Source organism: Antechinus flavipes, chromosome 1 (assembly GCF_016432865.1).
Source record: "Antechinus flavipes isolate AdamAnt ecotype Samford, QLD, Australia chromosome 1, AdamAnt_v2, whole genome shotgun sequence".
NCBI lineage: Eukaryota > Metazoa > Chordata > Mammalia > Dasyuromorphia > Dasyuridae > Antechinus > Antechinus flavipes.
Window position 1 is genome coordinate 667,980,552 of NC_067398.1, and position 12,698 is coordinate 667,993,249.

Sequence of the window (12,698 nt, forward strand, 5' to 3'; positions counted from 1 at the left end):
TAGACATAATATTTCAAGAAATTTTGAAAGAAAATTGCTCAGATATCTTAGAAGGCAAAGTAGAAACTGAAAGACTTTATCAGTTACCTTTTGAAAGAAATCCTAAAATGAAAGCTACCAGGGATATTACAGCCAAAATGCTGAGCTCCCAGGTCAAGGAGAAAATAATACAAGGAGCTAAAAATAAAGAATCCAAGTATGTGGAGCTACAGTCAGTATCACATGAAATCCAGCAGCCATTACTATAAGGAAACATAGAGCTTAGAATGTATTTCAGAAGACAAAGGGATCAAGAATTACACCCAAGAATGATCTACTGAAGAAATCTGAGCATAATCCTACAGGGGAAAAATGAATATTTAAAAAATAGAAGGACTTTCAAGCATTCCTGATGAAAAGCTGAATAGAAAATTTGTCATTCAGACATAAGACTATAAGAAACACAAAAAGGCAAATATAAGTGAGAAATCATAAAAGACTTGACAAAGTTAAATTGTTTAAATTCTCATATGGAGAGATAGTGCATGTAACCTCTCAGAACTTTATCATCATTAGGATTCTTAGCGGAAGTTTAATTATAGAGGACTCAGGTATGATTTTATTATGTTTGAAACACATTAAAAGAAGAATAGAAAAGTAGGGAAGACCAATGCACTGGAAAAGGTGAGGGTGAGGAGAAACGGAGGAAGGAAAAAGTTATCTCACATAAATGGTTCTTGCAAGAAAGAGTTTATACAATGGAGGAGGCAGTAAGGAAAGATGAGCAAGAAACACTTGAAACTTGCTTTCATATATACTGGTTCAAGTAAGCTATGTTGTATAGTTATAGAAATTCTTATCTCACAGAAAAAGAGGAGGGAAAGGGGTTAAGAGAAAGGAAGAGAGGAGAGTAGGGGGAAGGTAGTTTAAAAAAGGCAGGGATTAGAAGCAAAAGAAATGGAACACGGTTAAAAGAGAATAAGATGTGGGGAAATACATAGTTAGCAACCAATCTTAATTGTGAATGAGATGAACTCATCAATAATGTGGGAAAAGTTAATAGAATGCATTAGAAACCAGAGTCTTAACAATATTTTGTTTATAAGAAACATACATGAAAGAGAAAGATACACATAGAATGAAAATAAGGAACGAGAATTGAATCTTTATTCTTCAACTGAAATAAAAAATACAGGGATAGTATTCATGATGTCAAGAAAACAAAAATTAAAATAGACCTAATTAAAAGAGATAAACAAGGAAAGTATGTTTTGCTAAATGGCATCACAGACTTTTTACTTTCAGAGAAAGGAAGGAAAAAATTATTTTATATAAATAATATAACATTTAAATTTAAAAAAAAGAAAAACAGTTTCAGGAGGAAATAGTAAAACTATAATATTAGGGCACCTCAATTTTCCTCTCTCAGACCTACATAATTTAATACATTAATCTAAATTTAAAAAGGAGATGAATAGAATTTTAGAAAAATTAGGTATGATAGACCTCTGGAAAATATTGAATGGGAATCAAAAATAGTATACTTAGGTCTTAGGTATGTATGACATTACCTTTGTAAAAACTGACCATGTATTAGGGCATACCTATTTCATAAATAAATGCAGAAAAGCAAAAATATTAAATTCATCTTTTCCTGAGTATAATATAGCAAAATTATATTCAATAAAAAAGTGCACATTTCCTCTATACTATTTTGGTCTCTGGAGAGGATAAGCTCAATTTGTTTCCACATAACACTGTTCCCACCAAGCTCATGTTGAAATGTTGCATATACTAACTTTTACTAAACTAGGGTCTCTAGTCACTCCTAAAAATCACTTTGGTATTGATATTACACTAATTGATATTACACTGGTTCTGAAAACCAGACTCTAGGGTGCTGGAATGCTAGAATCCTGACCTTTTAAACTCTCAAGAGCTGAGGCTCCAGTCTCCTTCACTTAAAAGGAAAGAGAATATATACAGAGGCCAATGATTGAGGTCCTTTCATAGAGGGGGAAATAATCTACTGGCAACACTCACTATTGGATTGTCTCCCTCTGTGAGCAAAGTCTCCAAATGAGAAAGAGGAATTTGCTGAAGCTCACAGGTTCTTTGAATGTCTTCAAAGTCAACTGAAGAGCATCTTAACAATTAATAAACATTTAGAGTTACTGCTACAGAATGTACATGCATCTTCTAGAATTTCTTCAAAGTATTTCCCTTTCACATCTCCTAGAAGCAAGCTTCTTAGCCTTCTCCAGGTGGAAAGACACCATTTGTGCATGTGCTGGACTCCCATTACACAAGGAAGAATATAATTAAAGAGACTTGGGGTTTCTGATTTCAATGTCACAGTATTTTTTAAATTTCTGTAACACAACTGAGACCTTAGTGCAATATACTCACAGATTCCAAATAAAAATTTCTGTAGTTAGTTATCAAGGAATTTTATATAATTCCTTTCTCTCCATTCACACATTCCTTTACTAATTCAGGACTTTATCATCTCTGAGGTTAACTACTGCAACAGTCTCTTATCTCTCATTCATATTCCATAGGGATGATAAGTTGATCTTCTTAAAGCACAGGTGTGACTATACATGTCACTGTAAGCTTTAGTAATTCCTTATTGTCTCTAGGATTAAATACACACTCATTTGCTGAGCATTTATTCACAGTCTAGGTCTAACCTCTATTTCCATAATAGTTACACATCATTCTCCCCTCACATATTCTGCCTGCTTGCTGTTCCCTATATCCAATATTCAGTCTCCTGCCTCTATGACTTGGATCATTCCCAAAGTTGAGTGCTTTCTTTCCTCATCTGTTTCTTGGAATCCCTAGTTACTTTCAGGACTTGACTCAATTAATAAGTATAAGAAGACTTTCCTGAGTCCCCAGTTAGTGCTTTCCTTGCTCCTCCATATAATTTTGTACATGTAAAGAGTAGGGTTTATTTTTTTCCACAGAAGCATCTGCTTTAGCAATGACATTCTAAGAGGAAGAAGGAGCTGAAGAGCTACTTTGAATGCTCTATCAGGTAAGACATGGTGAGATAGTGTTTTCTGCCTTAGTTTAAGTAGTCCTGTCAAGCAAAATACTGTAGGTCTAGGTCCTAAATCACTTTTAAGTCCTGTGAATGCATAGATGAGGCTTGTCATTTCTTGAAAGGCTAGTTCCTGAATGCCACTGTACACAAACAGAAATTTTGAGCCTTTTTGTTTCCAACTTTTCATCTTAATACAGGAGTTCTTAAATTGTAGTCCATCAAGAGTTCTATGAACTTGGATGGAGAAAAATTACATCTTTATCTTTCACTAATTTTTCATTTTTAGTATAATCCTATGTTATTTTATGAATTTAAAAACATTATTTTGAGAAGGGGTCACAAGTTTCACTAGCCTATTAAAGAGGATGATGACACAAAAAGGTTAAAACCTATGATTTCTGTGCTTCACCCCAGGTTCCATCTAGTCTTTTATTCAGATATGAAAATTTTCACCAATAATTTATAATTTGTTAGTCTTGTTTTGTCCCCATTGTCAAAGGAATGTAATATTCCTCCTAATCCAAAAATACTTTTTTGGGCTTTTTAATGTTTTGGGGAAAATGAAGAAATTCTCTCTACTAATTCAGCTCATCCAAATGAGCTTTAATTTGAAATTAACTTGAAGGCCCTGAGAAGTGAAGTGACTTATTCAAAGGACCCAGAAAATCTACTCACTCATATATGAGACCACATTTTACTAAATGAAATTATGTAGAAAGAATAGCATTATCAGTCTTGAATTTCTGACAACCAGTAGCTCAGGAGAAGTCTAAAATTTAGAGTTTTTACTATGTAAAAAACAAACAACATGGACTTGTTGACTCCTGAATAGAGGCATCTTAGAGATGGTTCAGATCTCAACTCCGATTTCCAATATCCTAGCTGGGTATTTTTAAAAAACCCTGATCGTATTCTCCCACAAACATACACAGAGACCAGGTAGGAAAGGGAAGCCATTAATTTATAGTATAATGGTATGAGGCACACATGTGGGAAACACACAGGATCAAGGACACTCACAACTCTAGAATAGTCTCAATAGACTTCCTTTCTTCAGATAGTCCTCATGAAGTTTTCAGTGTCCTGTTTTTAAAGTTTCATGAGGAAAAGATGGATTTGTCCCATCATCATATTCTTTTATGAGGGAAATCTATCAAGAAATTCTTCACCCTGGTGCTTGGAGAAGGTGGTTGGGTACCATCTTTTATCTATTTCTGACTGTCTTCAGCAACCCTACTATGAAATCTGCCAAATCCTCCTTATGAGAATGCTTTTGATATGAATACGGAAGTCAGAATCCCCAAAGATAAGTCAACAGTTTCAGAGATACACATATACTCAAAGATCATTATTCTTTTTGAGGATTTCTATTGGAGTTTTGCGTTGTTTTCTCATTTGGTCTTTTACAATAACTGTCCATTACAACTTTTGTTTTTGGTACTTAATGGAAATTAAAAAGGAATTACAGGGAACATTAATCCTCATGATTTGCAAAGTGATGCACCAAGTAGGTGTTAAACACATATATGTATATTTATCAATTGGGACCATTAGGTGGTATAGTATGTGGAATGCTGGATCTGGAATCAGGAAGACCTGAGTTCAAATAGGACCTCAAAAACTTACAGGAAATGGCAAATAACTCCAATATCTTGCCAAGTAAACACCAAATGGGGTCACAAAGATATGGACATGACTGAACAATACATTTTCTTCAAAAGAATGTAAGCTCTTTGAGGAAACTACCTGTTTCACTTCTCTTTTTGTATCTCCAATTTCTGAGTATTAAACCAATTAAAAAGTTAAACTATTAAAAAAAAGCCCATTCTGCAATTTTCTTGGTATAGGAACTCCTAAGCAGTAACTAGTCCCACCAATGAAGCTGGTTACCGGTTGTTCAACTAAATGATCTGAAAGCAGGGATTCCACGTATACTTAAGGTAATTCCAGGGAATTCATCCCATGAACTTGGGATGGAGAAAAATTACATCTTTATTTTCATATATTCTAACTAAAATATAGCATTTCCTTCAATTATTTAAAAATATTACTTTGGAAAGGAGTCTACAGACTTCATCAGATTGCCAAAAGGGTCCATGAATTATAGGAATAAAGGAAAAGTTGGTAGCTATGTCAAAATGACAAAGTCGCAGCCAGTATGAATCAAGACGTGTGATCTGAATCCTGGTCTGACGGAAGATGACTTTATCCACTATACCAAGATGAACAGCACACAGTAAGTGCTTAATAAATGTTCAACTAGCTATCTATATAGCACTTTATATATACAATCTCATTTTATCTTGACGACCTGAGATATAGATGCTATATTTATGCCCTTTACTGTTAAAAAAAAAAAAAAAAAAAAAAAAAAACCCGGAAGGTAAGTGGGGGAAGGGAACACAACTGCTAAATGTGAGGCTGAAATTGAAGTCAGGTCTTTCAGACTCCAGGCCTTGCCCTCTATGGAATAAGAGAAAAGACTCCTAAAATGCTTCTTCTGAAGGGCGCTTGCCGAGCTGGGGATCACGACGAGGCGCTTCTCCCATTTTTCTCTCATCTCTCTTCCGCGGTGTGTTTATAATCACTACTAATACAGAGTAATTACGAGCTGCCCAGAGAGTGATGCTGACAGTGACTGATCCCAGAAGCGGACAACGTCACGCTGCATCCGACTGGAAGCGCGCTGAAGGCAGTTATATGCAGACTGAAAAAGCACGCAAGCCCCCAATCCCAGCTCCGGCCGCGGGTGTCGTGGTGGGTCCAGGAGCCGGGTTCGAAAGCCACTACCGAGGTCGAGCGGGGGAGATGCTCGAGCTTCCGTTGTAGGCCATCAACGCCCAAGAAAGACAGACGCGCGGGCCCCCGACAAGCAGGGACCTCGCTTTGGGGCAAGAGGAACAGCCCTTCAGCCTCACCCACCCGTCCCAAAATTTCGCTGTTGGGCCCCGCCCCGGGGGCGGACCCAGCGCGCTGACGTCATGGCGGCGCACTGACGTGAGCGGGGCGGGGTCGCTCCTGCGCCTAGTTCCAATATGGCGAGTGGCGGCGGCGGCGGCGGGGGTACCGGGCCGGGGGCCGGAGCCGGGGGCCGAGGGATGAGCGGCGCCCGTTGGGGCCGCACGGGTCCCACCGCGCAGGAGAAGCTGCCCGTGCACGTGAGCGCTCGCCCTCCGCCCCTCTCGAACCGCCCTCCCCCAACTGTCGCCCCCCACCCGCACCCTATAGTAACCGTCGCCTCCCCTCCCCCTGCCGTTGGTGCCCCGGTGGCCCCCCGTCTCACCCTTCCAGCCTCTGGGCTCACCCTGCGCTTCCCCTCTTTGGGCCTAGCCCCTTCCTTTCGTAGTGCCCTCCTTTTCCCTCTGCGAAACTACCCGCTCCGTCCCCCTCCCCCTGCATGTCCCCATTCGGGGGTCCCCTTCTCCTCTCCCCAGTCAAGGTCCTCCCCTGTCAGCTTTTCCCCTTTCCCCCATGCATAGCATCCCGTATCCCTACTTCCCTGCTCAACCTCTCCCTAGTGCCCAATGCTCGTCTTCCTCGGGAGTCCCTCCCAGTTGCCCCATTCGCTCCATCACAGCCTCCAGTGCCCCCTTTACCCCCTTCCCTCCCTGCCCAGCCCCCCGGTGCCCCCGTTTCTCTTCCCTGTACAGCCCCCTACTGTCCTCCTCCCCTCAATGCAGAGCCCCTCCCCAGTGCCCCACGGCCATCTCCCTTCCCTGCACAGGCTCTCCAGAGCTCCCATTTGCCCTTCCCCCCCAGTGTCCCATCCGTCCCCTGTGTCTCCTTTCCAAGCCCCCTTTTCCAGTATTGCATCTTCCTCTTCTCTCTCGGGATGGGCTCCTGCTTTTGGCCCCGAAGCCTTCCGAGCAGCGACTCCCTTCTCCCACCTGTGGTCCGCCACCCCTCTCCCCTGGGCCAGCCCCTGCTGGCCTCTGTCCTAAGGCTCTAAGCTGATTCTCTTGGCCCTTGTTGCAGGCACACTAATTCACTTCTCCCACCCACCCCCTTCTCATCTTTCAGGGGTTCCCGTCTCCACCCCTCCCCCTTGGCTTTCAATTTCCCTTCTTTGCTCTTGAGGGGCAAGATGCCTTTCTCCTTCCAAAACCCCGCTGTGTATCTGCAGGTGGAGGATGCCCTCTCCTATCTGGATCAGGTGAAGATCCGATTTGGGAGTGACCCTGCCACCTACAATGGCTTCCTGGAGATCATGAAGGAGTTCAAGAGCCAAAGGTAAAAATGCTGGAGTCCTTACGTAAGACATTGGCCACTAGCTTACTGTGGAGGAGCACACAATGTAGAGCTGATGGAAGGGACCTTGGGAACATCTAGTCCAGTTCAATTTTGACGTTTTAAAAATCGGTAAATTAAACTAAGTCTATCGCCCAAGTTCACTCGGCTGGAGAGGTTTCATGGGGTAGTGGGAGAGAGTGCTGATCCAAGTTCAAATGAATCCCATGCATAGCTAGCTGTGCATCCCTGGCCAAGCCATTGAACATCTCCCAGCCATAGATTTGCAAAGTGCTGTACATGATATCTGTTGACCCTCATAATCCTTTGAAGTAGATACTCTTTATTTCCATTTTACAGATGAGAAAACCAAGGCAGAAAGAGGTAATTGACTTGCTGGGGTCATACAGATAATAAATGACTGAACTGGGATTTGAATCCAGGTTTTCTTTAAGTCAGCACTCTTACTCCTGCATCCCTTGGCTGTGAGGAATAGCAAAAAAGCCAACCATATTTGACCTTAAAATCTCTGGAAGGTTATGATCCATCAGGAGGATGAAAAAATAGGAAGAGTCTGGGTTGTGAGGAGGTTTAAATGACAGACATCTATTTATATTTTTCCTTGAAGCTTTTGGTTGCTATTGGAGTTTGAGTTGGTGACCTGGGTAGACCTGCATTTAGGAAAACACTGTGGGCTGTGGGTCAGAATGGGGGAAGCCTAAGGGCCAGTTAGCTTGGGGGAGGGGTGCTAAACTGAGCTTGGGGGTAAAGAAGGAAGCTGGATTTTGATGGTCTTCAGAGCTTCTACTAGTTCACCTTCTGTATGTGAGGAGGATGTTGACGAGCCTCTTGATGGTTTTTTTACCCTTTTCTCCTGTCCTCTAGTGAGTTAGTTTGGGAAAGGAGATTAGGGAAAGGATTTCAATTCAAAGGGCTCCTTAGGATACCCATTGATTCTGGGGAAGATGTATGAATGAAAAAATACATATCTGTATGAAAATCATACATATGATTTTCAAATACATATGAAAATTCACCAGTGGGGAGGGGAAGAGAGGTCTCTGGGATCTGGGCTTAACAGGAGGTGGTAGACATGAGAAGAGGCAATCAGAATCTTTTTTGTTCTTTATAGCTGCCTTTACCATCTAGTTTGTTAAAAAGCTATATTCTGGAATTGAAGGTATTCACCTATTCATGAATCCTTATCAGCAAAATGTCAGCATTCCGAGGGCTTTAAAGCTAATTCATTTCAAATTAGGTAACATTTTAAACACTTATTAGTCCATTGTGCTAGGTTACTTATTATACAAGACAACAGAAATAACCTGTTTACTTACTGAGTATCTTTGTGTAATCTTAGAGTATCTTACTGAGTAATAAAGTGATACCTTGTTTCTGTGGTCCTTCAAGATTTATCTTGTTTCTCTTATAATATCTCTGTGAAATACAGCATAAGCATGATCAGCCCCAATTAACAGAGAAGGAAATTGGCTTTGAGAGGTTAAATAAATGACTTCTCCAAAGTCACATAGCTACTAAGTGCTGGAGCTGGGGTTTGAACCCTGGTCATCTTTCTTCAGGTCCATGCAGTGCTTTTTCTACTAAAAGATGGAACTTGAGAATAGAGGTTAGAGAATGCTGTTCTAGGGGTATTTATTGTCTCTTTGAGAGTTAACTTCTCCCCTCCCCCTGGCCAGGTGTCTCTCCCAGTTAACTATGTACCTGAAGGGAAAGGGATTCGAAGTAAGGAGGCTTTTAAGAGACATAAAATGACAGAGCTGGGAAATAGCTTAGAACATAGAACACAGAATGTCAGACTTGGAGGGGACCTTTCTTGTCTTAACAGTCTTATATTTTACTTCCCTACATGCTATTTATGATCCAGGCACAATAGCCTCTGGATTGTTTCTCGCCCAAGACTTTCCATCTCAAGAGATTACCTCCAGCTTACCTTTTCTGGGTCTTGTTTGCCCAAAGTTATTTGCATATGGCTTCCCCATGGGACTGAGCTTTTTTTTCCTTTTGTGATCTTTTCATTCCACAGAGTGGCACATAAGTGCTTAATAAATAATTTTTGGCTAATTGTGAGGGACTTACAAGGGAAAGCCCTTTTTAGCACACTGACTGCCAGAGCCTTTTTATTTGAAGGAATGGGGGCCCAGACCACCTGCCTGTGTAGCAGGGCTTTGTTTCAAGAGGAGAGGGAATAAACATTTATGAGCACCTCCTATGCCCCAGGCACTGCGTTAAGCACTTGTACCAATATCATCTCTGTCATGCTTTCTGAGGTGTTTTAGTTAGGGTTTACCTTTTCTCCAGATAACTCTTCACAGCATACAGGACATTCTTTGTCTTATCCTCTGTTGCCTTTGGTCCCAAACTTGCATAGTCAGGTGAGCTGTCACACTGCAGGAAATCTTGGCCAGTTTCTTGGAACCAGCATTTAGAGAAGAGCTCTGTCCTAAAGGCTTCCAGCTGACCCCAGGCTTTGATAAAGTGGTTTGAGATGCCGAAGTGCTGTGGGACTCTGCAGCTTCTCCTAGAAGGGGAATTGGCTTTTTGGTGAGTGGTGGTGTGAGAACACAGTAGTTGTAATCGTGATGGCCTGGGCTTCTGCTCTGCTGGTGCCCTCAGTTTTCCACTCCATCCAGCATTCTGCCTGCTGCTCTAGGCAATTGTTGGAGCCTGGGTAGCTTTGGTAAGTGAGGGGCAGAGCCCTAAAAGCTTAGGGGGTAACTCAGAGGAAGCTTGGTTGTCATAGAGAGTTCATTGCTTAATGCCTACTCCACTTCTTGTTTTAGCATTGATACTCCTGGCGTCATCAGGCGAGTGTCTCAGCTTTTCCATGAACACCCTGACCTCATTGTTGGATTCAACGCTTTTCTTCCTCTGGGATACAGGATAGAAATCCCAAAGAATGGCAAATTAAGCATTCAGGCCCCGTTGACAAGTCAGGTATGTTGAGATATTTTGAGTGACTGAAGGGTATCCATAAAATGTGCATAGATTTTAAAAGGAGAGCAGAACTTGATTTCCAGCATATATAAGTTGCTTTGATTGCAATTTAGAACACATATTGCTACCTGGCCTTTGCTAATCTATTTTGGCTCAAACTAAAATATATGGAAACACCCATATAGGAAACCCCAAAAAATTGATTTTGAGAATCTAAATACTGGCTAGGTATTGTAGTTCATAGCCTTCACATCATGGATTGATTCTTTAGAAATGTGTTTTTATTTTGAATAGAAAGGATTGTGCCAACATCTGTTGGTAAATTATTTCATTTTTTAACTTCCCCTATGAGGGCTTTAAGAAAATTTAAATATATTTTCAGACATATTCTAGGTTGTAAAACTGTATTCAGGCCAAGAGTTAATAATAATGTCCCTTTGTGAATGTGAGGCAATCTTGAGGCCTTGAAGACTATACCATATAGTCCCAACTCCTTGGTATTAATACACTGGGACCTGGAGATGAGATCTGCTTATCCTCAGGAGATTGGCTATCAGGAGATTTAATTTTTTTGTCTTTGCCTTTTATAGAGACCATCTATTGAGCATGGAGGAATTTGGTGGAAGGAGATATGCATTGATTAAGTTATAATTTTTTTCTTTTAAAAGATTGAGTTTCTTATTTTTGTCCAGATGATAAGTGCAGAGGTTTTTCATGGACCCAATCCCATTACTGAGGGGAACTTGTTTCTTTTGTTATTCTAAGCTGTTCCTGGCCCATGCTCCCCTCGTCCCAGGGATTCACCATATCAATGCCAGATTTAATGTAGTCACCTGATCAGCTTACTCCATTTCAGTTCAAGGCTCTTGAGCTCCAGATCTGCCAGCTCCTGGCTCTGAGGTCTGAAATTGCTGGGGTTCACCATGGTACCAAACCTCAGAGTCCTAAAGTTAAATATATGTAAAGCTTTAATATATTTAAGTTGTGGGTACCTGTTCTTTGGGTGCAAGAAATGTGACCCTATAGAGTGAAGTTAAGTTTTATTTGAGGATAGGTCAGAAAGGACCTAGATCATTATATCTGTACCTACCATTTACAGACACATCTGATGTTCCAGGCCCACCTACCGCATCTCTTCAGGATCTGAGCTGGTAGAAAACTCTTTGTTGGTGCCTCTCTGAAAGGGGATTGTCCAGAGACTCCTTCAAGACAGGGGAAGGGGTGAGAACCCGGATAGCCCTTCTCAGCAGCACCTAGACAGCATTTCAGGCGGGAACAGTTCAGTGTGGTGGGCAGAGGAGACCCAATCAGGTGTGGTCAGGCCCAGTAGTGAGGTGGGCCTTGGGGAGTCTGTCTCTCTAACCTTCAGTTTCCTCCCATGTCTTATGGAGATGATAGAATACTGTATTTCACAGTGTAGTTGTGATCAAGTGAGATATAATTCATATCAAGCTTTTTATAAGCTGTTATTCTGTGACTTCAGACAGGTCACTTCCTTCTCTGGGTCTTAGTTTCTGCATATGAAAAAAAATAGGGGGGATTGAATTAGATGATTTCTGAAAAATCTATCTTTCCAAGTTAAGGGGATAATTATAGAGAGAGTTATAAGGATAACTATTAAAGAAATTGGATGATGATGTGTATGGGGATGGGAGAAAACTATCATTTACTCCAGGACAAAGATAATCTGTGGTATTTGCTATCATTTCTTCAGAAATCTGCTTCTCCATTTTAAAAAGTAATTTGGAAGCACATGACTGGAATTATGAAGAACTTTTAATTCATGTTTACAAACTTCAGAGTCAGAGTGCAGAGTTTGTGCTTCTTAAAAAAAATCATAGCTATATTTATTATTAGAAGTTAGGTTTTGAGATAACATTAGTTCTACATATTTTTGTGGATCGATTAACTTAGCAGTAAGGGTGGTTAAGGTATAGATTATAACCTCCTTCTCCATTCCCTTAACATTTTGTGATTTGTGACTTTATCCTCCACAGAGGTGTGATAGAATAGACTGGAGACCCTCCTCTAGGGCATTTTAACATTTCAAAGAACCCAGTTTAACTCTGGCTATTTGTTTTCTGTCCCTTACTCTTGGTACCTGATTTGCTCATCTCTGTATTTGATTATACATTTTTTTAAAATGATGTCTTTATGCCATTTGTGCTTGAATAATTGGTGGTGTTTGTGATGACCATGTATTTAAAATCAGCTGGAGTCAGGAATTCAGGTTAAGGGAAAAATCTTCAATCTTTATTCTTTTTTGAGATGAAGGGAGATTGTGATAGCAATATGGGCAGCTGCGACAGAAAGCCAGCCAGCAGAGGTGAAGGGGGGGATTGCAGGTGAAAGGGGGATTGGAGATGAAGGGGGGTCGCGATAGCAATGCGAGCAGCTGTGTCAAGAAACCAGCCAGCACTCTCTCTTTCCCTTTCCCCTTCCCTTTCCACTCCCCTGCCTCCAACCACCAAAATCGTCATTTCCT

General features: G+C 41.0%; 1 protein-coding gene across 1 annotated transcript in view; it reads left to right on the forward strand.

Moving 5' to 3' along the window:
• Positions 1 to 6,066: 6,066 nt before the first annotated feature.
• The window catches only part of SIN3B (SIN3 transcription regulator family member B), a 76,460-nt gene continuing 69,828 nt past the window's right edge, over positions 6,067 to 12,698 (forward strand). Inside the window, exons 1-3 of the mRNA XM_051972090.1 lie at positions 6,067 to 6,189; positions 7,155 to 7,261; positions 10,060 to 10,213. Coding sequence (XP_051828050.1) covers positions 6,067 to 6,189; positions 7,155 to 7,261; positions 10,060 to 10,213 — 384 coding nt within the window. The remainder of the gene's footprint in view (positions 6,190 to 7,154; positions 7,262 to 10,059; positions 10,214 to 12,698) is intronic.